The 27,528-nt window shown below is 36.1% G+C and overlaps 2 protein-coding genes across 4 annotated transcripts in view; both read left to right on the forward strand.

The window, feature by feature from the left end:
- Positions 1-2,401: 2,401 nt before the first annotated feature.
- Positions 2,402-17,935, forward strand: LOC135212439 (transmembrane emp24 domain-containing protein 1-like). The gene is made up of 5 exons (XM_064245808.1): positions 2,402-2,618; positions 9,737-9,840; positions 10,935-11,124; positions 11,597-11,764; positions 12,007-17,935. Exons 1-5 carry the CDS (start codon positions 2,451-2,453, stop codon positions 12,088-12,090), a joined length of 714 nt encoding a protein of 237 aa, XP_064101878.1. The 5' UTR covers positions 2,402-2,450; the 3' UTR covers positions 12,091-17,935.
- A 1,366-nt stretch (positions 17,936-19,301) lies between these two features.
- The window catches only part of LOC135212440 (putative sodium-coupled neutral amino acid transporter 10), a 94,769-nt gene continuing 86,542 nt past the window's right edge, over positions 19,302-27,528 (forward strand). For 2 of the 3 annotated variants that reach the window (XM_064245809.1, XM_064245811.1), the window contains exon 1: positions 23,332-23,471. The gene's annotated coding sequence lies outside the window, so the exon portion shown is untranslated. Of the gene's footprint in view, positions 19,438-23,331; positions 23,472-27,528 lie in introns of those variants that run through there. The other variant, XM_064245810.1, reaches the window with a different exon arrangement.

Raw genomic sequence — 27,528 nt, forward strand, 5'->3', positions numbered from 1 at the left:
CATGTACCTATTGATCTCTGAACAAACAGCAAAGTTATTATGACGTAACCATGGGTGACAGGTATAAAAAAAAATATATATATTAACAGTCAAGACTGTGGTTCCGAACGCCTTAATACAATAGCACTGCTTTGTCTCAACTATTCATGAATAACAAATCACTCCATAACTGGTTTTACAATTTGTCACTTTCCTATATCCCAGCGAACATGTAAAAGATATTTGCCTTATGGTAACCTTCAGGAAGGTCTCCCATCTCCTTGGGAACAACTACAAGTGTGAAGAAATCGATAAGTCTTCGATAGCCTATTCTCAACACGTTCCCGCGTAGCTGAACTTAATAAGTTTCTAACAGCACGCTCTTTTGCGTGACTTGCCATAAGTGTTAATCAAAAGAGTTGAATGAAAAAACAAGGAATTTGCGCCAAGACTGGCTCGAGGAGGAATTATAGCTTTATTAACATGAAACTAGATTTTAAAATCTTATTCGTATCATGAAATATTAGGAACAGACTGCGTTAGGAATAATGATATTTTCTATTTATGCAATAAGTTTGTCAAATTCGCGCTATTTGCGGACGACAGCATAAATTAAGACTGAGAAATAACGACATAAAGGATGTTTTAATGACCACTGCAAATTAAAATACAGAACAGAGTGGGCAAAATCAATGAACACAGCACCGCACTTCAGACAGAATTACTCTTACTTTGTGTGAGTTGCCCTGGTTCCCTACCAAAACTAAAATAAAGGTTAAGACGCAATCAACCGTCACTAATTTAGAAATCCATAAAATGTACAATGGAGCAAACAAAGGCCGCTAGTTTCAAGATACCTGTGCCTAGATAGTATTAAATCTTTCAACTATGCCGGCCCAAATTGCCCTATATACTCACGCCATACCAAGAAGGCTGAAGACACGAAGTCTTTTTAGAAAAACGAGTCTGTTTTCTAAAATAAATAAATAAATAAATAAAATTATGATGTTACAGCTTGGGCAACCACTATGGAGTTCGCGATAGTGCGATAGTACTACCACTCTTCAAATCTTACGGCAAGGCAAAACACGAACCAGAACACCAATGAATTTTTTAAATTAAAATTTTATTACAAATATCAATTAATTATATACAAACTTTTCATAATTATATCAATAATATAACATACTAAGTACATCAATTATATGAATTCAAATATTATTCATATACTTGTGAAATGTTTTTCAAGTTCATATGCATTTGATAAAACCCATTTTAATATTGAAATTATTTGACTTGGTAACACCTCTTCTCTGCTATACTACAAACAATTTACATACTCAATAATAAGTATACTTAATGTATTTTTCTTCTGCATGTTGTTTATTTTTGTAAATATGTTTTAAAAATTTGGAATTGGTTCCAGAATTTGAAGAGGTATGTGATATAAAAGTTCAGTATCCAATAAAAGTATTGATGTTGGATTTCGATGATAAAGAAAAGAAGAAGCAATACATTAAGTATACTTATCATTGAGTGTGTTAACTGTTTGTGGTATAGCGGAGAAGAGGGAACATCATCGCGTACGTGTTCGCGTCCAATTTGCGATAATTTTGGCATCGTAATGATTCCATATTTCCTTGTCTTTCTTAATTATACGCGTTCTTTATTTCACTTACTACAGTACTTGAACTTGTATGGTGTAATTAACAAAAGGAAACAGCAATTTATCATGCAATATGGGTTAGAAAACAATATAATGAGCTAGGGAACAAATTCATCATAAGTACTGTCAAGTAAGATGAGTAACTCGTATTCTACGAACAATTAAGAAGACAAGAAACATCCAGAAAGGTTTATAAATATCAGAAGATGAAATATATTGCTGTAATATTAATTTGCCTTATTTAACTAGACGAAACCACGGAAACAAATGATCGAGTGACACGATATGAGTCACGATATTTTTGTTGACGTAGCTATCACCTACGTAACAAGTTTGATAGCTGGGCGTCTTCTATTAGCGTCAAACGCCAAACTGTCCAAAGGACAATGAATACCTCAAAGCAGTTACGCGTAGTTGCATTAACAACGGCGCGCAAATTCAGAAAAAAACATGAAACTCTATATTCCGTTTCGTTAATAACAAGTTGTGCATGCAGAATTAATTTTACGTCTCGTGAAATTCGCCGACTTATAATAAAGACGAATCATGACAGGTTTTTTTTTAGTTAATAATCAATAACCATACGCAATGAACTACTAAGTAATATCACATGTTAGTTAATAACTACTGATAATATGACATGCTAGTTATCGATTAAATGTCATGTTTCAATAGTAATTTCAAATGATTGGGCGGCGGTTTCATTATGCAACACATCCCTGCCAGCGAGACCAACAGAACGCGCCCGGCGAATTTGTTTGCGGTACAGTCGGTTCTTAAACCTTGCTTTAGACAGTTGTAAACAATGGCCAGTCATCATACCCTCGTCTCTCTAGTCCTGTTTTCCGTGTGTTTTAGCCCCTTTCTCTGCCGAGATATCGACAGGGAAATGACAGTGGAAGTGAAGGCTGGCACGGAAGAGTGTTTCTACGAGTTTGTTAAAGGGGGAGAGACCCTGGAGGTCGAATATCAGGTGGGTCTCGTCCAGGACAATTCAGGTTAAGAGGACAGGATAAGTATACTATAGGCTAGTATAGGTAGTATGTTATAAATACGTCATAAATCACGCTTTGCACTTTCGTATGGCGTACTAATTGTATCTCTAGATCTGAATGGAGTTTATATTTGACAAGGCTATCAATGAGGCAACTAGGTATTTTAAAATACCACTGAATACCTAGGTAATGCTGAGCTTAAACTGCCCTCGGCAAAATAAAAGTTTGTAGCCTAAGTTTATGGAGGCTATTTTTTCTAAATCGTATCCCCCACTTGCTTCCTTTCAATAGAATTTGCAATGTTCCTCTTGAAATGCAAAGTTGATGACCCTACTAGGCCCAGTGCTGAAATGGGTGGGTATTTAAAAGTTTGTAAGTTTTTTTATAGGGAAGCTAGATTTTATTCTAAATGGTATCCCCCACTCATTTCCTTTCAGTATAATTTGCAATGTTCCTCTTGAAATGCAAAGTTAATGACCCTACTAGGCCCGGTGCTGAAGTGGGTGGGTATTTTCCACTATAGCCAGGCCTTTTCAGGTAAATCTACTAAGCTTGCCAATGTTTTTATGTTTTAAATTGTTGAAGCTAGTCTAGCATATAATATATCCTACTCTAGTAATAGGAAATACTGTGATTCATTACTTCCTAGCTAACTCATATTAATATCAGAAATGGTAGAAATATTATAGTTTTGGCATTTTATCCATAGCCTAGAGGGTAGGTTATTATTTTACTTTAATAACTATTCTTAACATTGGAGTTTTTTTCTGAGTTCTTAACTAATAACAATTCTTGACACTGGAGTTCTTTGCTTAGGTAGTTCTTAACTCTCCTTAATATGCTTCATGTGAAAAGCATACAAAATCTATGTCAAATTTATTGATACCAAGGTATTTAAAGTCTTTTGTTTATGTATGTACCACCTAAAGAGCTTAGGGAGCAAGTGAACAATAAGTTAGGTATATACCAATAAAAATATGAAGGCAGACATCAGAACTATTTTAAAAATCCATTGTTACTGATTTGAAGGTGTTAGTTCATTGTTAAGTTCTTATACACTGACCCAAATTAAAAGTTATATAATTCTGTACTCATCTAGAGCACTTCACAAGCTATTTTGTTCCTCTTCCCTCTAATAAATACCTATTGTTTCCTGAAATTATAACTATAATATTCTTGTGCCTAATGTTTTATGATTCTGACTAATTTTCTTAAGTTTATTCAGTTTAGCATTGGTTGCCTTGCTGTAATACGTATTGGAGATCCTAGGTGACATATTTTACAATTTATGAGATATAAAAAGAAAATTCTTAACCTGACAAGTCCCATGCTATGTGTATATTTTAGCATCAAGCACACACTTGCAAGGCTCATTCACTTCAGGTGTATGAACTTGAGACAATGTTCACCTGCATGTCAACTGTACTTAGCAATCAAGGGAAACATCTTGATAACAAAGATACTGATGGCAAGTGTCTAGATGTGCCATAACTAGAGGTTGTGAACCTCCTCAGTGTTCCATATAGTCTGTGCTCACAGCCAAAGAATGGAGGGGCAGTTAAGTCACCCACAAGAAATTTACAGATCCCTGTGCAAGAGCTGAGAACAGCTGATTCCTATAATCTATAATGACATAGAATTATGTCATGAAACTTTACCAAAAAGTGTATTGCGACATCACAAAAAGGGAAAACCTTCACTATTCAAACAAGAGCATTAAATTCCCAAGGTATGTAAAGCAAACCACTCTACTGGCTCAGTTCACAGAACAGGGGAAAGCCAAAGAAAGGGCTGAGTGACAGATGCAGATTAATGGTGCTGACAACAGCCATTCTTGAATGTTATGAAAGAAATATTACCTGGAACTACAATAACATTCTATTGATAGAAAGCTTTTAATTGTTTTACAGATCCATTATACATATCTATTTAAATGTAAACCATTTTGTTAACTTTGTGGATCGTAACATAAAACCTAATACAGAGAATACTGTACAGTATATTTCCCTCTTAAAGACAATGAAAATATTATTTTTTAGCAAGAGCAAAGTCTGTGTTTTGAAATACTTGTGGTGAGCCCTTTAGAGATTCCTTCTATTTGGCCTGAAAATTATAGGATCAAAGTTTATCGTTCTAAAACAAGTTATGTTAAAAGGGGATTGTCATAGCCAGGTATGATGTACTTCGCTAGTCATGTCTAGTTAAGATGTATCCCAGTACATCACACTTGCTTTATGGTTCCCCATAGTTAAGTCACTGCAACTCAGGTAGGGCCTGATGCCCTAGGTTAGGTTAGGTTAAAGTAAGTCTGGATAGGAAGTTTGTTTGTTTGTTTGTATGGTGTTTTTACGTTGCATGGAACCAGTGGTTATTCGGCAACAGGACCAACGGCTTTACGTGACTTCCGAACCACGTCAAGAGTGAACTTCTATCACCGGAAATACACATCTCTCACTCCTCAATGGAATGTGCCACATATGTCACACAGATTTATGGTGCCCTAGGTTAGGTAGGAGTGGGCACTTTTGTTAAGTTAGTATGACTCCTTAAGTTTCACTGATTTATGGTGCCTAGGCCAAGTAAGGCCCCATACCGCAAGATAACACAAGTTAGGTAGTATGCATCCTTATATTTCACAATGATTTATAGAGGCCTTGGGAAGGATACAGCCCTTCAGTTCACTTATTCCCTTCCCCCCTCCCCCCATGAACTGAATTGAATATAGAATTTGGGCTGAAGGTTGAGCACTGGGACATAGGAGGTCATTCAGTGCTGAAACAAAAATTGACAGTACTAAGTTTGAAAGGTGTAACAGGAGGAAAACTTCGCAATTGAACTAAGAATCAATTGTTAGGAGAGGGTGGAAAGTAAGACGGGAGAAAGAGAATATGAAAGGAGGTACAGTAAAGGGAAAGAAAGGGGTTGCAGCTACAGGCCTGAAGTCACCATGCAAAGAACCTTAAGTAATGCCTACAGTGCACCGCATGAGGTGCACCAACGTCACTATCTCCCAAAAGGCCCCCCCCAAAAATTGAAAAATTACTGTTACCACAATTATTCAATGAAATTGCAAGTTTCTCATAGGCTAGGCTAAAAGATAGGTTTTATAAATGCAGTGGTTCACCATTAAAAATAACGAGAAAGTAATAAGGTAAATGACCGAGAGGCAACCGATCCCAGAATGCAGCTATCCCGAAAAAGCGCTTTAATTTGCCACCATGAGAATCGGTCAAGAGTTGTGGCCCATCCAGGCAGCACACCGAGACATATGCATTCCTCTCTGAAGTACCTAAGTATAATTTCCCCTAAATTACGAAATAATGGCGTAGGGCTAATTCAAGCGCTTTCTCGGGAAGTGGCCAGGTTCCGAGAGAGGTGGTCGCCATTCGGTCGTTTACCCTAGGCCAGGTAACACGTTGGAGAAAAGGTACTTAGGCTAATAAGACAAAAGGTACCTACTAGGTATAGGCTAATAAGAAAAGTCTAATTCAGTATAGGCTAGGCTAGGTCATACATTTGTGACATTTAGCTAGCCTATCGTCTTTTATTTTCATGTTTATGATATTTGTCATAATTTGCTTCTGTTTTGACGGTGCAACCAAAAACTTGTGCTAAAAAAGAGGCCGAATTTGCAGGTAAATCTGGTAGTAAAACTATAGTGCTAGGGATTCAGTTTACACCCTTGAAATCAAACAAAGCTATCATTTAGCTAGCTATTAAAAATATGGTAAAAATATTAACATATTTATTATTAAAAATATGGTAAAAAATATTAATAAAAACTTTACATTTTCTACATACTTAGCTTCTACATAGGTACCTAGCAAAAGAGAGAGAGAAAAGGGGCTTCGGCTTCATTATTCCTGTCATCCTCCTCTTCCATTCAGGCTTCTTGAACCTTTATTTGTTTTTTCGTTTATTCCAAGAAAAGAACCGGTTTTGCGCAAACGCCAAGTCACTAACGCTATAATGCCGCAGTGCTTAGACCATAGAGTTTATTAATGAAATGGGCTTGAATATAAAGAGCCACGTTCATTTTTGGATCACGCGCACACATTCAAATCAACAAGAAGAAACTCCGCGTTTTCTGGTGTAATACCTCGTCAGGAAATTATTCGACAGTAATTTCATTAATAAATATAACCTCTAGTTAGAATTTACATAGACATAAAAAAATGAATTCTGTACGGTTACGCTATGCTAACTAAAACAAATTTTCCATTGTTAATTACTTTTAAAATAATGCTTTAATAAATAGGGCTTTGGGGCGAAGAAGATGAAACTCCACGTTATCTGGCGTAATACCTTGTCAGGAAATTATTCGACAGTAATTTCATTCATAGATATAACATCTAGTTATAATTTACACAGGCATAAATATTGTGTACGGTTACGCTGTCCTAACCAAAACAAAAATTTGTCATTATTGATTTAAAAATAATGCTCTAAAAAAATAGTGCTTTGGGGCGAAGAAGAAACTCAGTTTTCTGATGTAATACCTTGCCAGGAAATTATTCGACAATAATTTAATTAATAGATATGACCTCGAGTCAGAATTTACACAGACATAAAAAATTAATTGTGTGCGTTTACGCTGTGCTAACTAAAACAAAAATTCGTCATTGTTAATTTAAAAATAATGCTGCTTTAAAAAATATAGTGCTTTGGGGCGAAGAAGAAGAAGAAACTCCGCGTTTTCTAATGTAACAACTTGCCTGGAAATTATTTGACAATAATTTTATTAATAAATATAACCTCTTGTTAGAATTTACATAGACATAAAACATTAATTGTGAACGGTTACGTTGTGCTAACTAAAACAAAAATTCGTCCTTGTTAATTTTTACAAAAATAATGCTTTAAAAAGTTGTGGTTTGGGGCTAGTTGGCAACTTGTCATGACCCAGTTAAGCACGGTTTACACGCTACGATAAATTGTAGCGATTTATTGTAATGAAAAGGTTATTACAAATTGTCGTTACGTGTAAACAGGAGATCGTAGCGATTTATTGGAGTTGGAATTGGATTGAGTGGTTGGTGCCAGCAGGCTCAAATCTATATGCATCGTAACGACAAGTTTGAACGTGTAAACAAGGTTCCAAGATATCGTTACGACGTTACAATTTAGCTCATTTTCAGATTGACTGCTGAAGTGTGAAGTCCTGGTACGCAAGAGCTCATTCGAAATATAAATTTAATACACAGTAATGGCGAATTGAAAGCAAACTCCTCATGAGTTCTTAAGCGAATTCATTGAACTTTATCGGAGTTTTCCGTGTTTGTGGAAGATAAAGTCCCACGAATACTATTTTTTTTTATAACAGTGTTTCTTTCAGCTAAAGGATCAAACTCTTTGTATTTCTTCACTAGTTCTGCATAGGCCAGGTCCTTTTTGTTCCTATCAGAGTGTTTCCGCCTCTTGTTTCTTCCATGACGGTCAAGTACTTACTTTTACTTTTAGGGGTTTATTTCTCGCCCTCCATCAGACACTAAGAGTCTGTTCAGGCGGGCCTTGATGTGTGAAAATAATTTCTTTCCAGTTTATATTTTGCTCTGTATCTTTTCAGTATTCGCTATCATTTGTATTCAGGCTTAATAGTTTTCTGATCACTATTATAGCACTTTCCAAAGAGATAAGTTTTCAGTTTTTTCTTGAATGCTGCCACATTTTTGCTATTCTTGATATCCAGTGGAAGGTCGTTGAAGAGTCTCGGTGCAGCATAACAAAATGTTCTTCCTCCTATTGCATGATTCACACTAATTTCGAATAGTCTATATGGGTCATCAGCATGTCTAACTCTTACAGCAGCGCTAGTAACTTGAGAGTAGGGGACCAAGCAATCACGAAGATATTTAGGCTTATCACTTGTAAGTGCCTTGTAAGTCAACAAACAAATCTTAAATTCAATTCTAGCCTTAACAGGTAACCAATGTAGATCGATCAGTGCAGGACTTATTCTCTCCCGAAATTTAATGCCTTTTATCAGTCTAGCCGCCCGGTTTTGCACATTTTGAAGCTTTCTTAGTAGTGTATTGGGCGATTTATAGTACAGAGAATTGCAATAATCAAGCCTTGATATTACGTGACTCATCACTAAAATTTTTTTACTGCCCTCTGTTAGATATTTTCTAATAAATGCTATGTTTCTCAGGTGATAGTAAAGACTCAAAAATATTGGATTAAAAATCGTTGCATGTAAACACGCTTTCAATCATCCAATAGATCGTTACTATTTCAGTGTTCAACAAATCGCTACAATTTATCGTAGCGTGTAACCCGTGCTTTAGACGGAAACAGAACAGCTTTAAAATTTCCGCTGAATCTTGACATGTTATTTTGAAAGACATTTCTCGTGTCACTGTGAATCAATTATACCTTAGATTCTTACATCTATATTAATTTTATATTTTGCAAATTTTTAAGAAACAACCTGCGATTGAATGAGTTTTTGAGGACAAGGGATTTTGATTAGCAGTTTATTGCAATGTAATAAAGGTAGTATTCCATTATGTTGTTGAGAAATAGAAATATATGTTTCTTTAGAGTATGATATCATATCTATAGCTGTTAAATCGCGACGGTGTATCTAGCTCGGAAAAAATGTGAATTAGTTCGCCCCATTTTGTTACGTAATAGTCCGGTGGAGAATTTTGTCAACATATGAAATTGTGCTGTTGCAAGAAGCCTATTTTCTATCAGACATCTTTCCTCTATAAACCTTTCTTCTCCGGATAATGTAAAGTTGATATAACTCTCAGCTTGATTATTTGACTTGGTAAAAGCTTCTTTTATAACCTCGTTTTCCTTCTGCATAAAAGACAAACGCAAGATCCCAGACGTGATTAATAGTATACAGAAAACACCGCATAAGTTGTCTCATGGTGGCTTCCCCTATCAGGAAATGTGTAGAACATTCTTATTGATTTCTTTAGTCTCCAGATGTATATTGTTTAAATGTGTCTATTAAGTGAAATTTTTCGTCATTGATAATATGTTCTTTGCAAGTCTCTAGGATACGGCTGTACAAGTCATGGTAGTGTATATTTGTAGTGCTGATATATTAAGGCTTTCTTTTACCCCAAATCTCTATCTGCAGGTCATAGATGGTGGCCAAGGTGAGCTAGATATCAATTTCTATGTTGCATCCCCGCATGGTGCCATTCTTCTCCAGGATCTTAGGAAACCTGAAGCAACTCACAGGTGAGAGTTTCTACATTCAGACATTTAATTCTTTAGTCAAATGCTGTACTGTATTGTGTCATTTAATCTTTCCATACAAAACATAGAAATCTTTTAATTTATTTGCAAATTACCATTCATTAAGGTACCTTCATGGTCCACCACATTAATCCTGACCTCATAAAAACTTAGAATGTTAAAGAAGGAAATCCTTAGTTAGTAATATTGAACACATTTAAGCCTTGTCTATCTCAAGATGCATTTAACACTGAAAATTGGATTTCATCCCAAGAACCAATGATAAAAGTGGATTGTAGCTTGAACAATCGCATTGTAATTATTATGAACGTCAAGCATACCATCCCTTTTTCGAGGTTGTGAGGTTTGGATCTAGCCACCCTTTCCAGGCCACTGAACCCATATCACATGACTTTAACTTGGTGATGGTTAAATATAGCACAGTCTTTGATGATATGGTTATGTCCAGCCAAAATTACAGGCAGTGGGAATGCTTCTGTTAGTCTTGCTTTCTTTACATGGGCCTGCTCTCTTTACCTCAAGGGCATAGTGTGAGACCTCATGTTACTGATGATGTCTTGTTTAACATTTTGCCAGGGATATTTATTTAGGTTTTACAAGGTTCCAATCTGACTCTCTACCCCATATTAGTACAAAGATATTTGGAGTCCCTGACCTGTACTCTGAAAGCCACATACTTCAATATCATGGTTTTGAATTTTTTACCATAGGAAGGCCTTCTCAGACATTGGTAAAGTAATGGGGTTGGGTTAAATAAATAAAAATTTTGAGCAATAATTTATTTTTTATTACAAACTCATCAGTCAAGAGTGTGCACTTCCCAACCCCACATCTCTTGCTGTTTCTGGACTACAAGGACTCCTGCCAGAAAGATAACTGGCCAAATGATGGCTCTTGTTCTTCCTGTTGTGGTTGCTCAGAGTGCTGCCAACTGCAGGATTAGGCCTATGTAAACTGATTACTACTTAGTATGAGACAATATATATTATTTTTGAAATTTAATTTATGTTATTGAATGTAAAATTTTGGCTTATTCATATTTTTATTTACTTTTATAATTTGATTTTGTTTTTCAGAACTCTGATGTCTGAGGAAGGTGATTACAAGATTTGCTGGGACAACACTTTCTCACATTTCAATTCTAAGACCGTATTTTTCGGTGTTATGATTGAAAATGATGATGAAGACGATGATCTTTGGGACGATGGACTTGAAGCAAGTGTTACTGCAGAGGAGATATATGAGATGAAGATTGAAGATATCAAAGTAAGCTTTCTGTTTTGTTTTTTACTCAGCGGATTTGTTTACATGTTTAAAGAATAAAGTTAACTTCATGACTGCTTAATTGAAGTACATACTGTAAATGATGAATAGTGTAAAGTGTGATATATTCTGTACAGTATGTATGTAATAAGAGTTGCTTCTGTCTTGAAGTATGGGCTGTTATTATTATTATTACAGTAGCACTAAAACTTGTCAGGTTTCAACGGTGTATAAATGCTGAACAAAAATTTGGCAAGCATCTATGCACCATCAATAATCTGAAGAGCTATACATAACAACTCCCCTTTAAGTAATAATATGAGGTTTATCTCCTGTTTGGACAATTGTAATGGTAGCTTTTACATGAGTCCAAAATCATTTTTATTTTGGAATTTGCCTCTACCTAACTCTTCCAAGTGGTTTGTTATGAATGATTAACTTTGTTCAATCATAGTTTTCATTTTTATTGTTTCAGGATGCCATGGACAGAATTCGGGGACATCTTACAAAGTCTCGCATCATGCAAGATCAGTTGAGGGCATACGAGGCACGAGACCGAAATATTGCTGAAAACAACTACACCAAAGTCAACTCTTGGTCTATGATTAACATTTCTGTTATGATTGTTACTGGTTTTATTCAGGTAATGTCAAAAGGCTAGCATCCTTTCTTTTGATATGCAGTATTTTATAGCTTGCAGCCATAATTACATTATCTTGGATGGGACCTTAGTTCAACCATACTGTTGATTCTCTTAATTTTCTTACTGCCTTCTCAATACAAATTTCACATTTTAGGGCATCACACAGTAGCAATAAGAATATTCTACCTTTTCTGAGGTCAGTCCCAAGCAATGTTGCATATTTATTCATTTCTTATTTCCAGGTTGTTTTGTTAAGGAGCCTTTTTGATGAAAAATCGCGCTTGCATGGCATGTGGAAAAAGGGTTCATCATCAACATTATCGTAGGAGTGAAAGCTAATGAATAATTTTTCATCATTTATACACTTTGTAATACTTTTAGGCTCATGTCATTTGACTGTATATCATTTACATGTATGTGTGTAGTAACTATAGTAAGAAACTAAGTTTCAGTTAGTTTATTATTATATTACATATGTATGTGTGTTCATGTGGATTAAAGATAACGTTTCAGAATATAGCCTTTAGGAAACTGCTGGCTGACATCACATGTGAATAATATCAAAACATACTCACCATGTTAGAACACTCAACTTTGTTACCTCATGGCTTTTTCTTTCTTGAACTAATATATTTTATATATAAATTACATTATTAATTTATTTGGTCAGTGATAGGGAAGTTATGTTCCAGGAAAATCGATATTTTTAAGAAATAATAATAGAATTTAGGTGTTACTTTTTTTTTCTTTGTTATCTTCTTTTTCATGGCTTTTCATCAAGAGCAATGATAGCAGATCAGTAGTCATTTTCCTTTCAGTCTGCTTCAAATCCATTGTTTGTTTTATTTTTGAATTATGAAGTGAAGTATTTGTTCTTCATTTTCTGACAAAAGAAGAGTAGTATTGGTTATGACAATCTGTAACTGCTTTAGTATAAGTAGAGGTAAATTTATTTTGGTATTCAGGAGGCAGGACTTGTAACTAGCATGTGGAGAGGAGTATGAAAATGTGCCAAAAGCTTTTACTAAGATTTTGGGATTTCCCCTCCATGTAGTGTTGATATTACTGTTTGTTTTCTGATTGTTGGCCGTTGTAGCTTGGACAACATGAGCTATCTTTTTTCTGGTCCATTTGATGAACTATAAAAGACTCCTTAGCTTACACATAAGCAATTCTTAAGGGTCAGTGGCTTGACTGAAATACAGTAGCCAGAAGTCCTTGGTGTCATAGTTGACTCAGGGTTGGAAATTGATGTCACCCTTGGTGTCAATTTGCACTTTTTCCAGATGATATGCACTGTTTGAATTTGTTGATTTGTGTTTTTGTGAAATAAGAGGTTTTCTTTTATATTTTGTTCTCCATTTTACTTCACAGTAGAATCTTTCAGAAGGCCTATCCTGGCACCAGACACTACAATAAACTCTCTTCAAGCAATAAATAAGAAAGTTAGAGATAAAAAGGTAAAATATTTGTGTATATTTACATTTTTACATTTAACTAAACTTATAATGTAAACAATATACAGTGCAGTATAAGGAATTTTTTTTAAATAAGATACTTGTGTACGGGGCAATCACGAAGGATGCACAAATTGCAGTTGTCTGTAATATACACAGATTTACAGACAACATAAAGGATTATGTTAATACTGGTAGTTACCCCAACAGTATGCCTCACAAGATGCACTTTTGGCCTTCAACTGCATCGCTGTGTGCCTCTTGCGCTTTATTCGTTGTTTTGGGTCTCTTCTTGCTGACTTGTGTCTCCTTTTTTACCTTTGTCATGTTTCATGGTCACCTATCATTTAAAAACAATTCCTTCAGGGCTTTTAGAGCTCAAAAGTGACTTATTGGTATGGTTAAAAAACAGCACAATAACTATGCACAAAGTTAATAGCAAGGCGAGATGCCTAAGATGAGTTACATCAAAGGACTGATGGAAGAAATAAGTAGTGTCAAGTACCTCCTACATCCCTCGCCTACATACTGCTAGGTAGTATGCATGCCCTGTGAAATAGCACCGAAACCTGATTTTTCCCATAAACTTCAATTAATGGATGCATCATACTGTGACCCCTATTTGCTCAATGACTGACACTTTTGTTTAATTACCACAATTTGGAAATGAGAGGAATTTTATTGTGAGATTCTACTGTACTCATATTTTGTTTGTAGACAGTTATGAAAATTCAAATTAGGAATTGTAGCTTTTAAGTGTAGGTTTGTTATAAAATTTTAGCGTGTTTCTTTTTATCCGTTGTACTATTGAGTCAGTAGTCACATGCAAATATTGATGAATTTGGAGGAAATGCAAAAAAACATTTAACCATAATCTTTCAAGACCAGATTATATCGTTGTAATCCCAAGGTTCGTGTAATGCACTCAAGTCATGAGCTACACAAAATGTTAAGTGTTGTTACAGAAAGTTTGAAAAAGCTGATGGCTTTACAAAATTTGATGTCATTACAGAAACCTTAAAAAGGTCTATAAGGAATTTTTATTATGTATTTGGGAAGCTGTAAGGTATGTAAACTTGTGAAAATATAGCAAAGTTTTTAACAGATTGAGATCATTTACAAAAGAATTTTAAAAATTCTTAATTTAAGAAGTTACAGGCTGTGCAGGGGAATGGCTCTCCATGAAGCTGTTAAGCTACCATCAGATTAGTCTCTGTTGTGGTTTGATTCATGGCTTAAATATTGCTCTGTAGTACAGTATCTTGCTTTATCAAATATACTAGTGTTTTATGTAGATAATGCAAAGCAATAACATGAACTTGTACCATAATCTTAAGTATTTATACAATGGTTAACTTGACCAGTGAAACACTGGAGACTTCAAAAGTTGGTGGATGTTTGCTGATTGGTACCATTTATTGCCAAATGTTTTTCAATCAAGATGTTTTCTGGCTGTTTTTGCTAATGTTGGAATAATGTTCTAATTTATAAGTTTTGTTAACACTCATTCTCTTGTGTGGTCACGCTTCATCACTTTATTTCCAGAACTGTACAAGTAAATGGCTTGTCATATTGCTATCTATAATTATACTTTTTCATTTTACAAATGGTTAAAGATGCAACAGTGACAGTAAGTCGTGTAAAATAGACATAATTCAAAATTTATTTGTTACCAGTAAGTCAAATGTCTAAACTCCCTTGGAGCTGTCCCAGTGTATTTTTTTTACATGAGCCAGAAATCAGAGCAGGAAAAAGGTTGAAGTTGAGTAACCCCCACTTTAAATCTATGGAAATAATTAAAAGATAGAAAGCAATACCAGTGAGATACAACAATGTCTCAAGCATTGCCTAAAGTGCATCTTGGTAGTATGCATAATGTGCATTATCCAAGGTATGGCAGCATTGGAGATATCCTAGCCAAATTTGGGCAGAAGGAGCACGAGAAAAAAATTATTGACTCGACACACAACAACCTTTTTGATGTGGACCCTATAGGAAGAATTATGGTAAATCAACTATATTCTGAAGCCTTATTGGCTTTAAAATCAAAGTTTCCATATGCCATACAGAAACAAGGAGTGGATCATTGAAGGTCTCACTGGTTATAGGGATGGCCTCTTGTAGATATTAATTAAACAATAATATTAAGCCTCATGCTCTTATTACTGCTAGATTGGGGAAAAGACATAAGTGTTGCAGTTTTACCAAGGATTTGAAAATGTCTTCCAGGTGAACTTGAAGAATTTTTTTGAAGAAATACTCATTGGTCTGCTTGTTACCGCAATGTTACTGATTGAACTGTGGAAGAATGCCCATTACCATAAACACCTATCCCATATGGAAATTTTTTTTTTTTTTTATATGCCTGCAGTCCAGATGCCATCAGATAGGCCATGCCTTCAAGATCCTTCAGTCTGCTAAAGAATGTAGGGATCACAGGCTAGCAAAACGGCTTGATGGTCCTCTTGTCTGTTATAATTTCCCACGGGAGCCATCAGTGCTGATAGTCTTGCTTGAGTTTAGGATTGGTTTAAGCCAAATGAAGCAACTAATGGTTTAACCCTGTCCCTGAAGTTTCTGCCTTCAGATAGAAAGGAAGTAAGGAGTATGCTTTTAAAATAGGACTTATAAAAAAGTTAGTGTTGGTACAGAAAATCTGCTCCTGAAAAAAAAAAATAAAGATGAGCAGCTGCTTCTCTAGAAACCCTTTTATTTATTTTAGTTGTGACAATGAAACATAAAATCCCCCTGAGATTGTGAATACCTACTGTTAAATTATCTTTATCATTATTATTATGTTGAGACACCGTGAATTTTTTTAAAGCCTGCTGAATTATTTATCGCTATAAGCTCATTCTTTAAGCTTTCCGATGTACTTCAGGAAACAATACCGTAAAAGTAAGTGGGTGAACATAAGGTGACAAATTACATATATAATAGAATAAAAAAAAAAAGATATTCCTTGCATATATGTATGTACAGTAGTGCACATTTTTCTGTTTCTCACTGTATGACCTTGCTTTATACTTTATATACTTGTGTTCACTACTGTAGGGTAATTGCCAAAACACTTGTCAAAACATTTCCAAACATTAATCCTCTTAGTAAACTAGGTGAACACTTGACTGAAATTTACTTGAGCAATTTTATTCAGAATATTTTTTCCTATTTCATAGTAAAATGAAACATTTCTGGAGGATAGGAATGCAAGTATTATTACTATATTTAGACGTCAAAGATCTGATAGATAATGCAAAATGTCATTCTCTTGGCCCGTTGGCAAAAATATATTGGCATTACCGTTATCTTGGTGTTGGCGTCCCACCTCGGTGGTCACGGGTTCAATTCTCGGCCATTCCATTGAGGAGTGAGAGATGTGTATTTATGGTGATAGAAGTTCACTCTCGACGTGGTTCGGAAGTCACGTAAAGCTGTTGGTCCCGTTGCTGAATAACCACTGGTTCCATTTAATGTAAAAGCACCGTACAAACAATTTATCTTGGTAAACTTGTCTTTTTGACTCAATTACGTTTATGCCTGCTTTATTTTTGTAGTCTAATAACAAAAAAACTTTCATGAATTATGAGGTAGTATACATTTTATCACATAATCTGACATGAAACGTTGAAAATCTGTGTATAGTATATTAATACAGCAAGACCGCCAAAATTTCTCCGTACATTCAGTGTGATAACCAAACAAAACTAACAACAATCATGGCTCTTACTCTACCAGCATGGCCTTGACTGTTGTATTTTGGAACTAAGGGATCAGGACCAGTTGTTTCTGTGTGTGTGTGTGTATGCAGAAAGGAAGTTGGAAGTCTCTCAGCCTCCTTAGGAATAACTGTAGACAGGTTCTGGAAATATACAACTCCGAAATGAGAGCTTCAAGTCTTTTAGGAATCTAAAAATTTGCATGGTGAGGCTGATTACTGGTTAGCAATAAAATATCGTGTTAATAATTGTATGACTTAAATTCAGCCAACAGTGATACGTAGTAAACGGTTTTGTTCAAGTAAAGTTTTTGTTGAATTTCTGTCAGTTACATAAGATACACATATCCCCTTGTTTAAGAAGACATTCTTTGAGGCAGCTCCATGGGAGTCTTAAGGAATAGCTAATATTTTCATGCAAGGTGCTCACCATTTCAGGAGAGTGCAAAGTAGCATATGACGGACTTCACGGAAGTATTTGGAAATAACATATTATCTGCCTCATAAATAGAGATATACATTGCTGATTATTTATGAATTATTGTAAGTTGCTACTCAATTATGGATTTATGTTTGTGCATAAGACATGCTTATGTGCAGTCTCACAGCTTTTCAAAAATGGACTTGACTACAGCTATGTCTGCAGTTCTTGTGAACATACTATAGATGCTCAATTACCTTGTGCCTGCACGAATTCATTTCCAGAGTAATCAGTTAAGAGTGTTCAACATTTATTAGACTTATATTCATGTTACTTATGAATTTCGTGCCGTAAACTTTACAGCTATATCTTATTGGTTTGATGAAATAATGTGTGTGTTTTGTTTTCACAACAGGGTATTTCAGTTTTATTTGTCAACTATATAGCATCTTGTTGCTGCATAATATTTGACTTCCAGATGTTAGTGTCATTCATTGGTGTAAGATTCAAAGACCTTTTGGAGTACTACTGTAATAAAATGAACTGAAGTCTTTTGAAGTAAAAGTTCGTGAATTGTATTTCCACTAGTATTGATGCCTGTATCCTATCTTATCACTTTATTAAATTACATCACTTCAGTGACTGGTGTAACTTTTAATACAAGTATAAAGTGATGTATTTTGACAAGCTGCATCTAAAAATCATGAAATTTACTTATAAGGCTACACAGTATATAGTGTAGCAATTGAGAGATTAACATTGCAAGGCACTTTAGTCAGAGAGTGATCATGGTATTTACAAATCTCTTACTGGTGTTATATATGATACTATACAATATAGCCAAGCAGCATCATCTTCAAGTAAAAGAAGCCTTGAATCTTGTGCCACATTTTCACTTTAGAGAGTACTAAAGGTTCTTTGCAGCACATTCAGTCCCCAGTGGCAATTATTTTTTATCTTCACATCAGTACTTTTACTTCCCTTCTCACCAGTCAGTCCCAAAAGGGTAACAGAGATCAAGTACTACTTGAATCCACCACTTGACACCTGCAAATAATGTTGTCTTTGTAACCAAATTAGCAATGACCCTTGCACTTTTTTCTGCTTCCTCGTTCTTAGATTAATTACAGCAATTAAAATTAATTGGATGACTCATAGAGCATGTTTAGTAGGTGCGTTTAGACGGCATATCTCCTCACCTGTGGTGTTTCAGTAGGTGATGTAGTAATGCAAGTTTGGAAAGAGGCAGTTAACTCTCAGCCACCTGTGTTAGACCTATAAATAAAAAAATGTAGTGTAAATAGACTTAAGTGTTTTTAAAGAAAATCATCTGAAGTCATATCATTGCGGGATCTGTCTATGGAGAAATGAAATTTAAATCGAGCAAATCCTCACCAAACGTAGCTGTTTTTAAACTTGTATTTGAATCAAGGTCCGTGAATCTATCTGAACTCGCTCATGAATATAGAACTGCTTGGGAAACCGAGACACGTGTGTTAATACAGTGTATGGAGGAAGATCATGGGTGTTATGGTGATCGAGAAGAGGAGGATAGGAAGGAGTGACAGGTCTAGTGATGTAAGAAGAGTAGTCGCTCGACAGAAGAGCGGATCATGTACAGGTGCGGAAAAGAATGAATAAAATCGTCAAGAAAAAGAAATAATAGGGGAAAAGTAATTGTTAGAGAAAACTGAGAATAGACAGATGTCGGTGCAAAGTTACGGCACAATAAACGGAGCTGAGGATGAAGCGTAGTTGGGCTGGTGCATGATAATTGCTGACGGTAATGTAGATAGGTCTCTCTCTCTCTCTCTCTCTCTCTCTCTCTCTCTCTCTCTCTCTCTCTCTCTCTCTCTCTGTTATTACGGAAACGATTCCTCGGCGTTATCTATCTCTATCTGCTCTACTGGCTGATCAAGCCACGTCCTGTCTCGAAAAGCAGATAGCATTATCATTATACACTATTTTTCAAGACAATTGAAGGTCTTTCGATCGTCACAATTGTCAACCATTCCTTGACGGATAAGCCATCATTGAATATCACATTAGTGAAGTGGAGTTTTAATTCAAGCTATATATAGTGAGTACTACTAACTACTGACTTTTGTTGAACCTCTCAACTTTTACAGCGATACGTTGTGGCAGGATATATAGTGACGTGAATATGAAATAAATTTCACAGCTGGCTACTGAAAGCTTTTCACATGATTATCTTTATGCTGAATAATAATTTTATTCTTCTTCTTCTCTGATAGATATTTTTGAGACAGAATGAAACAATCCATTTGTCTGCATGGGAATTCTATGAAAATCGAGAAGGTGAAATAACTTAAATACGCTAGAGTCTAATGCTTTTCTAGGGAAAAAATTCGAGAAGCAAAGAGAACAAAGTATTTGGCATGATAATCTTACTATACAAACGCTGTGAGCATCAATATAGTTTTCCTGTGTGTGCCAGATAAATTACCGGTTGACCTTTGTAGCTACAATACATCTACAAAATACCTTAATAATGCCTCCATTTTTTGACGTGAAAGTATTATAGTGAATGATACCAAGAGCATGAAAACGACTCGATCGTTTTCTTTACTAATTTACCATGCGTTTTGTCAATAGATTACAGGAAGTGTATTCGATCAACCACTGGACTGGAAAGCTCAGGAAATAGTTATTGTAATATTGGTTTGATTCCATGTGACTTAAAACTATTTTAATAGATGTTTAGATGATGTAGCCCCATTTCATTTTTCTAGCTGGGATCATGAAAGAGTGATTTAAAAGACGACGATTCTATACATTCTTCTCTTCATAGGGGCAAGGCCCTTTGGTACACAATTTGCCCTGTCAGAGCAGAAGACCTTCGGTGTCACACACATATGTCTAGTTCGCTCATCTGTAGCTACACACATGATTGTTCGTTAAACCGTACCGCGTAATGTCCACACCTGTGAGCTGATCCGAAGTTAGCGGCATAAACCGGTATTTTTTCCCCCGCCGAATTCATTTCCAAATCAGGAACACTTTTATTTTTGAAAGAGCCACTCACGTGCTATCATGTCATCAATCATCCCGGGCCACGTCATTTATTTGATCCTTTTAACTTTCTGTGTGAACGTAAGACCGTAAAATCACCACTGTTAAATATAACTGCATTTTATATAAAAGGGGTTTATCTTTATTTCAACTTGCTTTTAATCTCTCTATATTTGCATCTAGAAGCCTAAACAGAGCCTTCAAAGTCCAATCAAGGTTAGAGGAATGAGGTTGCTATAGGCCTATGTCCTTTTCTTGACTTCAAGGTAAAATAGCAAGATCCAGAATCAAACCACGGGCCTAGCAAATAGGAATCCAATATTAATATATATATATATATATATATATATATATATATATAATATATATATATATATATATGTGTGTGTGTGTGTGTGTGTGTGTGTTGTGTGTGTGTGTGTGTGTGTGTGTGTGTGTGTGGACTATTGATGGAATCCATGTGCAGAAAACCTTTAGACTCTTAATGCCTTAATGCCCTATTCACATACGCCGAGGTTCACTAATATCTTGAATCATGTGACAGAAACGAGAAAGAAGAGATCAAATAAAGGATGAAGTAAAGAAGAGAATAAACTTTCTGGGCCACTGAACGTGACTGAAGCTCGCTTTCGCATTCGTCCGCATCCTTGAGACAGAATTGATAGAAGAGCTGCAGAAGTAATAAACACAGTTTGCCCTCCCAATTACTGAGCAAACGAACACCTGCATATCGTTTGTGGGTTCCCGTTTAATGTATTCAAGCAATGATACAATAAGGCATGTTTAACATTCAGCTTTTATAAGCTCATCATATTTTTCGGGAAACACACTGAAATATCAGGCTGACTGTGAGGATATGATATCGTGTACCGAAAGGACTTATAACTTTTTGATAAATTATTTTATATGCACGTATTTCATACGGACATTTTTATATATTGATTGAGCAATTTAACTTCAAATCCACAAATGCTGTTAATTTTCTCAATGGAATGTATACAATATCATTATTTGTTTAATGTGTCAAGACCTAGACTTATTCTAGACTAGAACTATATATATATTAAAATATAATATTATATAATACAATGGACAAGTTAACGTAAAGGCCTGATTTAAGTTTTGTTTGAACATAGGCTTAAAATTAGATACGAAAATAGGTATAGTTACAGAATCTGAAATAATCTTTATAATAACAATCCGGCAGACCTAAGGTTTACTGAGCCTTTGCAAAGGTTAACAAATGGAGTTCAAAATGCTGCATGTGCACAACTCTAACTGCCGAACTCTCTCCTTAATTGCAACTTTCAAATGCAGCATCGTTGATTTTTAATCAAGCTTGCCACCTTCTCTGTTATTTATATGATTGATTCCCCGGCAATGACTCAAAATTTAATTACAGACATATGCTAATGAAATTCACAAGTGTGTGTCCTTTTCTAGTCCACAATCCACCTCCAAATTTGTGGGTTTTTTTGGAAAAAGTAACCTGTTAAGAGTCATCGTGGTGCTTTTGCACTTAAGACCTGGTCCATACATTTAGCCGCGTAAGATTCGCATGTGATGGGTCGACTGGGTTATATTATTAATTATTTTCAGATTACGTATGCATTACTATTCAAGATTTAAATGCTATTGCAGACGATTATTTAAAAAGTCATTTAATGGCATCTGCAACAAATATTAGTATTGATTGGTGGGATAAGTAAAGATGAGAGCAGACCACCTTGCAATTACAGACAGGGCGAAGTGTTCTGGGTTAATTATGACATACAATACAAGGCGTTTTTCCAGACTCTGTTAATGCTATAGAGATCTTGTCCTGCAGAAACCCTATTTTTGGAATAATAAGCACAGCTAGGTTCGCACAGTTTGATAAAAATGTCATTTAAAATTACGAGAACGTGTCATCAGTTGTTTAGTAATGTATTGTCATGCTGTGATAATGTAATGTTTGCTCTCTCGTGTTATCAGTAACTGGCCATTAAAGCACCGGCAAGCGATGGATACACCTAGTTGTTCCCTCTCCACGCACCCTACAGCCAATATCTTACATATTTTCTTAAGGATCCATGACTAACATTACCGCAGTTCACCAAAGCAACGTTCTTACTTTTTGTTTCCTTTGTTACGGTTATACTATTTTGACTGAACTGAACTATATACCCTTCGGAAACCATGATTTAAATAATAGATGACGTATTGACCCTAACATTACCTATGATATCGCAATTTTAAGTATTAGTTTTTCTGCTTTTTCATTTAAACCATAAAAATAAGTTTTCTGAAACACAAAATTACATTAATTTTTATTTTAAAATAGTTTCTAGGAGTAGTTTCTAAAAATATTTACTGTAGCATTCAGAGGACGTGAAACATATATGTAATGAATGATCATATAGGTCCCACATCAACAGATGTTACACGCCAGTCCATGAATTTATGAAGTGCGATGACGCTATTCCAGGAAATAAAAAAAAAGGGATTTTGACGAAGGAAAAATCTATTTCTGGGTGATTGGCTCGTGTCGCCCTATGAAATAATAATAGTAATAAAAAGCGGCTAAACAACTATGACGAAATAGTAGAACAGCATGGCCCGCCCCAGTTAATTTTTCATGTTCAGAAAACGTATTGGTATGAATAGCCGGCTAGTTTGGAGTGTGGAATCATCTCCGATTTTATTTTATTTTGTCAGTAACACACTGTTGTAATTAAAACGACACTAAACAATTGTAGCGTCTAGAGCACTTGCACAGATTCGTTTGTTATGATCAACATGCGTGTCCCGTCGGCGAATATGGCTGTAGCTTCGTCTTCGAGTTATATATCACCGCCCAAGTTTTCGTTTTCTACCTTTTTTTTATAATCACAAATATTTATATATTAGTGTAATTTGTATATTTGAGAATATTTTTCGTGGAAATCAAGTAATATCTTGGTTAAAATATCATACTTTTAGACGTAAGCTAAAGAGTCATTCGAACAATCTGACGTGTGAAAGCGCAACAACACCAGTCGTAAGCAGTTGTAGCAGAGGACGTCTTGTTACTCCTTATTCTGGCTGTCGCTCGTTAACCTGGTAAGTACGACGTCTATTAAGGACATTTAGTGGTGATTTACGCGTTCAACTATTGCAAAAATGATGTACCTATTACCTAATATTATCAACGTAATATTGCGTAGCAGTCTGGTCCTAGGCTAGGAGTACCTTTTCCGATAAGGTCATTTACCTATCTGGACGGGACCTCCATAGTAGATAACAAATGATCATTTTTGTATTTTATGTAATTTAAGGTTATCCTTAACCATGAGTTTCTATTAGATTGCCTCTATTTCGAGGAATTGGTTGTAGCTAGACTTCCTGTCAAGGCCATGTCTTCCATGTGGAATCATACTATTAGTTTAGTGTCCCCGCCGTAGCTTAGGATAGGACCCATGTCGGAGGGAACGGGGCAAATCGAGGCAATAACTTCTGGTAGATCTAGGGTACTTATCCGCGGCTGCCTAGACTATGGCAGTTGCTGTTTTTCTATGCAGTTTTAGGGTAAAACACCGCATGGTACAGGGGTGGACCATGTACGATCAATGTGTACCACCCCAAAAAAAGTACATTATAACGTGCCCTGACACCGGAGATGGGCATCAGTCACGACTTGTTGTTGGTGAGAAACGGAGCTAAAGTCCTCTACTCTCCTTTTGAAGTAAGTATTTTCTCCAAAGATAGAAATTAAGGCCAAATTTTAAGATTTAAACAGAGGGTAGTGAAAAGGGTGTACACGGCAGTCCAAATCTCACCAAAACGCTTTCAACATTTTTACTTATACAACTCGAAATATTTAGAAGATTGACGCTATCTCGATGTTTACAGAGTCGCTTGTATCGGTAAACTTCCCACTTCCTGTGATAAATCCGCACACCACTTGTACCCACAGACGCTGGGGCACTTTCATCACAACAATCGGAACATGGAAACTTACCACGACGTTTTTTAGGTAAACAACTGCTTTGGTAGAAGACGACGACGAAGCGTGCACTTGGATAATTTTTTAAATAAATAGTAAAACATCAATATTTTACATATTTATGATGATTAATTTGAAAATATTCGTTATTGAAAAATTAACTTGATTCTGACTTAAATTTAAGTAATTATTTTTTGGAATTAAAACTTTCGTACCTATTGTAAATAATTGCTTTTCTGAACTTTCTTGCAGAACAGTTTACCAGTTATTCATGCAGATTATCAGCTATTCATGTAATTGTTATAATCGTAATGCGCATATATATCTTTATTATTTACTTTTTGGATATATGAAGATGTTTTACTGCCGGATTATCGCCGTAGTGTGACGCAATCGTTTTCAGTCGATGCGCCTCTGTTTTCGCACCATAAGAAATTATGGGGCCGAATTTGCAATGACCAGAAAGTCGTTAAAAGAGGAAAGTTAGCATTGAGGGGCATATGTTTTGATTGAGAAAAATACAAATTTATTCAATAGCTAGCTTGTAAAAAATACTTGATTATAATAAACTTGATTGACAACTAAGCAGCATACCTACTATGGGTTTCAGCGACAGTGCAAGCGCGTTTTTGGGCAATACCTATTTCTGTAACGAACACTCGTATCAGAATGAGATTTTACTTTATTGCATTACACCCAGTGCCGTAATTTATAAGGGTATCGTGAATCTCTAATCGTAAAGAATAACGACACTTGTCCTTGTACCAAGAGACAAAAACTCCATTATGCAGAAATGGATACGATCACGCGTAAAAAGCTCCACCTACCCTCCCCCCCCTCCACTGCCACCCCTGTCCTTCTTCCTTCGCCTCTCTCTCTCTCTCTCTCTCTCTCTCTCTCTCTCTCTCTCTCTCTCTCTCTCTCTCTCTCTCTCTGTTGCCATTTGGTATGTGCTCACCCTCCAAACTGGGTATAAGACTACACACAAAACGTAGAAATTGGTGAAATTAGGCTATGTATTGGAAGTATATATAAATAAATATTAAAGCTATTTTATCATTATTGCATTACTATGACAACTAGAATTCATGGAAACAGTTTATAATAATGAATCGGCGTATGTGTGAAGCCTCCACTAATGTGGCAACGATGATTTTGCCATTCTTAGCATGCAAATATTAAAGGTTACATTTATTTCTGGCATACAGTTATTAAAGAAAATCAAAATACTAATATAGACTTAAATCAATGAAAAGTCCTTGCAAAAACAAAAAAGCAAAAAAAAAAATTATATATATACAGTGTAATCCACTTATCCATAGTCGTTCCTCTATGGTTTTGGGCAGCCAGATGTACGAAAAAGTTAGAAACATTGGATTGTATCTACTTTAGAAATATCTGTAATTTTTGGGGGTAATTTGGTTGCAAAAAGGGGATAATATACATGAATTAAATTAAAATTTTTGAGTAACAAAGTAAAGTTGAACTAAATAACTAGTAAAGTAAACAATTTAGGGAATAAAACTTTGCAGTTTCGTCGTCTGCTGTTCGTAACTGTGTTTGTGGCATGCGCGCTTAGGAACCAGGAACAGCAACTTGTTTAAAGTGCAATGTGGAGTGAATTGAGACCAAAATGTGTATAATAACAATCAAATAAGCACTGTGGAGTTTCAGTTGTGATGGCAGTAAGGATAAAAACCACCGATTACAAGGTAAGAATGAATTCAGTTCAAACCATGACCCCGGGGATAAAGAGTTTCATACTTTCAGTAATATAGGCAACAAAATGTTGTTTTATTGTGCTGATTACAACTGCAATCTTGAGTAAGATCAATAAACGATACATATATACGCTAACATTGTTCAAATGAGTACTGGGAAGGCTGGGAAAGATGCTGGTCGTCACTGATCAGAACCTGTACATCCACTTGGTAGCCGCCATATTGGATAACAAAACTGCCTTGAAAACATATTTTGTTCACGAAACTTACCTGTCAGATATATATATAGCTGTATTCTCTGAAGTCCGACAGAATTTCTAAAACTTACGACACACGTAGTGGGAGTTAGGGTGGTTAGTACCCATTCCCGCCGCTGGGAGGCGGGTATCAGGAACCATTCCCATTTTCTATCAGATTTCTTCTGTCGCCGGTGTCGTAAACATCTGTTTACACACCTCCGCCTCAGGATTTTGGAAAACTTTTCATTGCTTGAGTATCCTCTTGACTTTTTGGTTTTTTGATTGGATCGATAGCTTGGCATACGTGATTTGGACTGTTTTTTGAATTTGGCTTAGATTTTTTCCTTAAATATGTCTGGATGTAGTTCGGCTAGCGCAGGGTGTGTTCGAAAGTGGAATGCAAGGTTAGGCTTCCTAAAAGCCTTGGTTGATCCTCACAACTTGTGTAAAGGGTGTAGGGGGCAAGAGTGTAAATATTTGAGCGCTGTAATGAGTGTGAAAGCTTGGATGATTTACAATGGAAGACGTATGAATCCTACGTAAATAAGTTAGAACGTGATAGGATTAGGAGGTCTTCCTCCAGGAGTAAGTCGGGTAGCAGACAGGGTATTAATGTATCCCCTTCTAACCCTCCTTTAGATTTTGTGTCTCCTAACCCCGTTAGTGTTGCCTTCGGGCGGGCCCTCAAGTGGTGTCTGCGGAGGGTAATGCCCTTTCGCTTTATTCTGGATTCATTGAAGACGCTTGAATCTAAAGTGCTTGCCCTTCAAAACAGGCAAAATAAGTGCAGTGATAGTGCCCTAGTGAAGTTGGAGGGGGCGTCAGATCGGCCCTATAGCGCCTCTAGGCTGGGACCTCTGCCGGACTCCCAGGACTCAGGGAGAGGGCATGTCGAAGGCCGAAGGAGGGTTACGGGGAACCCCCACCGATCTGGCGTCCCTTCAGCAGTTTCCTGTGGACGCTTCCCAGGCTGCTAAGGAGCGTGCTCGAGCACGTATCCTGAAGGATTGTTTCTCGTCTTCCGACGCGTCCTCCCCGCGCAAGGGGTGGGAATCTCGTTCGGATTCGCGACCTTTGAAGAGGACTCTTCAAGAGCTTGACGCTTCACGTCATGCTTTGTCTGAGTGGCATTCTTCTCCGGAAAAGTGTAGCTTTTCCGCCCCAGAAGAAGTCTAGGACGTCAATCCGACGATGGACGCCCGCGAGCGCCCCCA

This window comes from Macrobrachium nipponense, chromosome 41 (genome assembly GCF_015104395.2).
Source record: "Macrobrachium nipponense isolate FS-2020 chromosome 41, ASM1510439v2, whole genome shotgun sequence".
Classification (NCBI taxonomy): Eukaryota; Metazoa; Arthropoda; class Malacostraca; order Decapoda; family Palaemonidae; genus Macrobrachium; species Macrobrachium nipponense.

Excerpts from the sequence above, each read along its gene's own strand:
- LOC135212439 (XM_064245808.1), top strand. The coding sequence starts at position 2,451 with ATGGCCAGTCATCATACCCTCGTCTCTCTAGTCCTGTTTTCCGTGTGT. Across the intron at positions 9,841-10,934 it reads AAACCTGAAGCAACTCACAG|AACTCTGATGTCTGAGGAAG; the intron begins GTGAGAGTTTCT and ends TTTGTTTTTCAG. Across the intron at positions 11,125-11,596 it reads TGAAGATTGAAGATATCAAA|GATGCCATGGACAGAATTCG; the intron begins GTAAGCTTTCTG and ends TTATTGTTTCAG.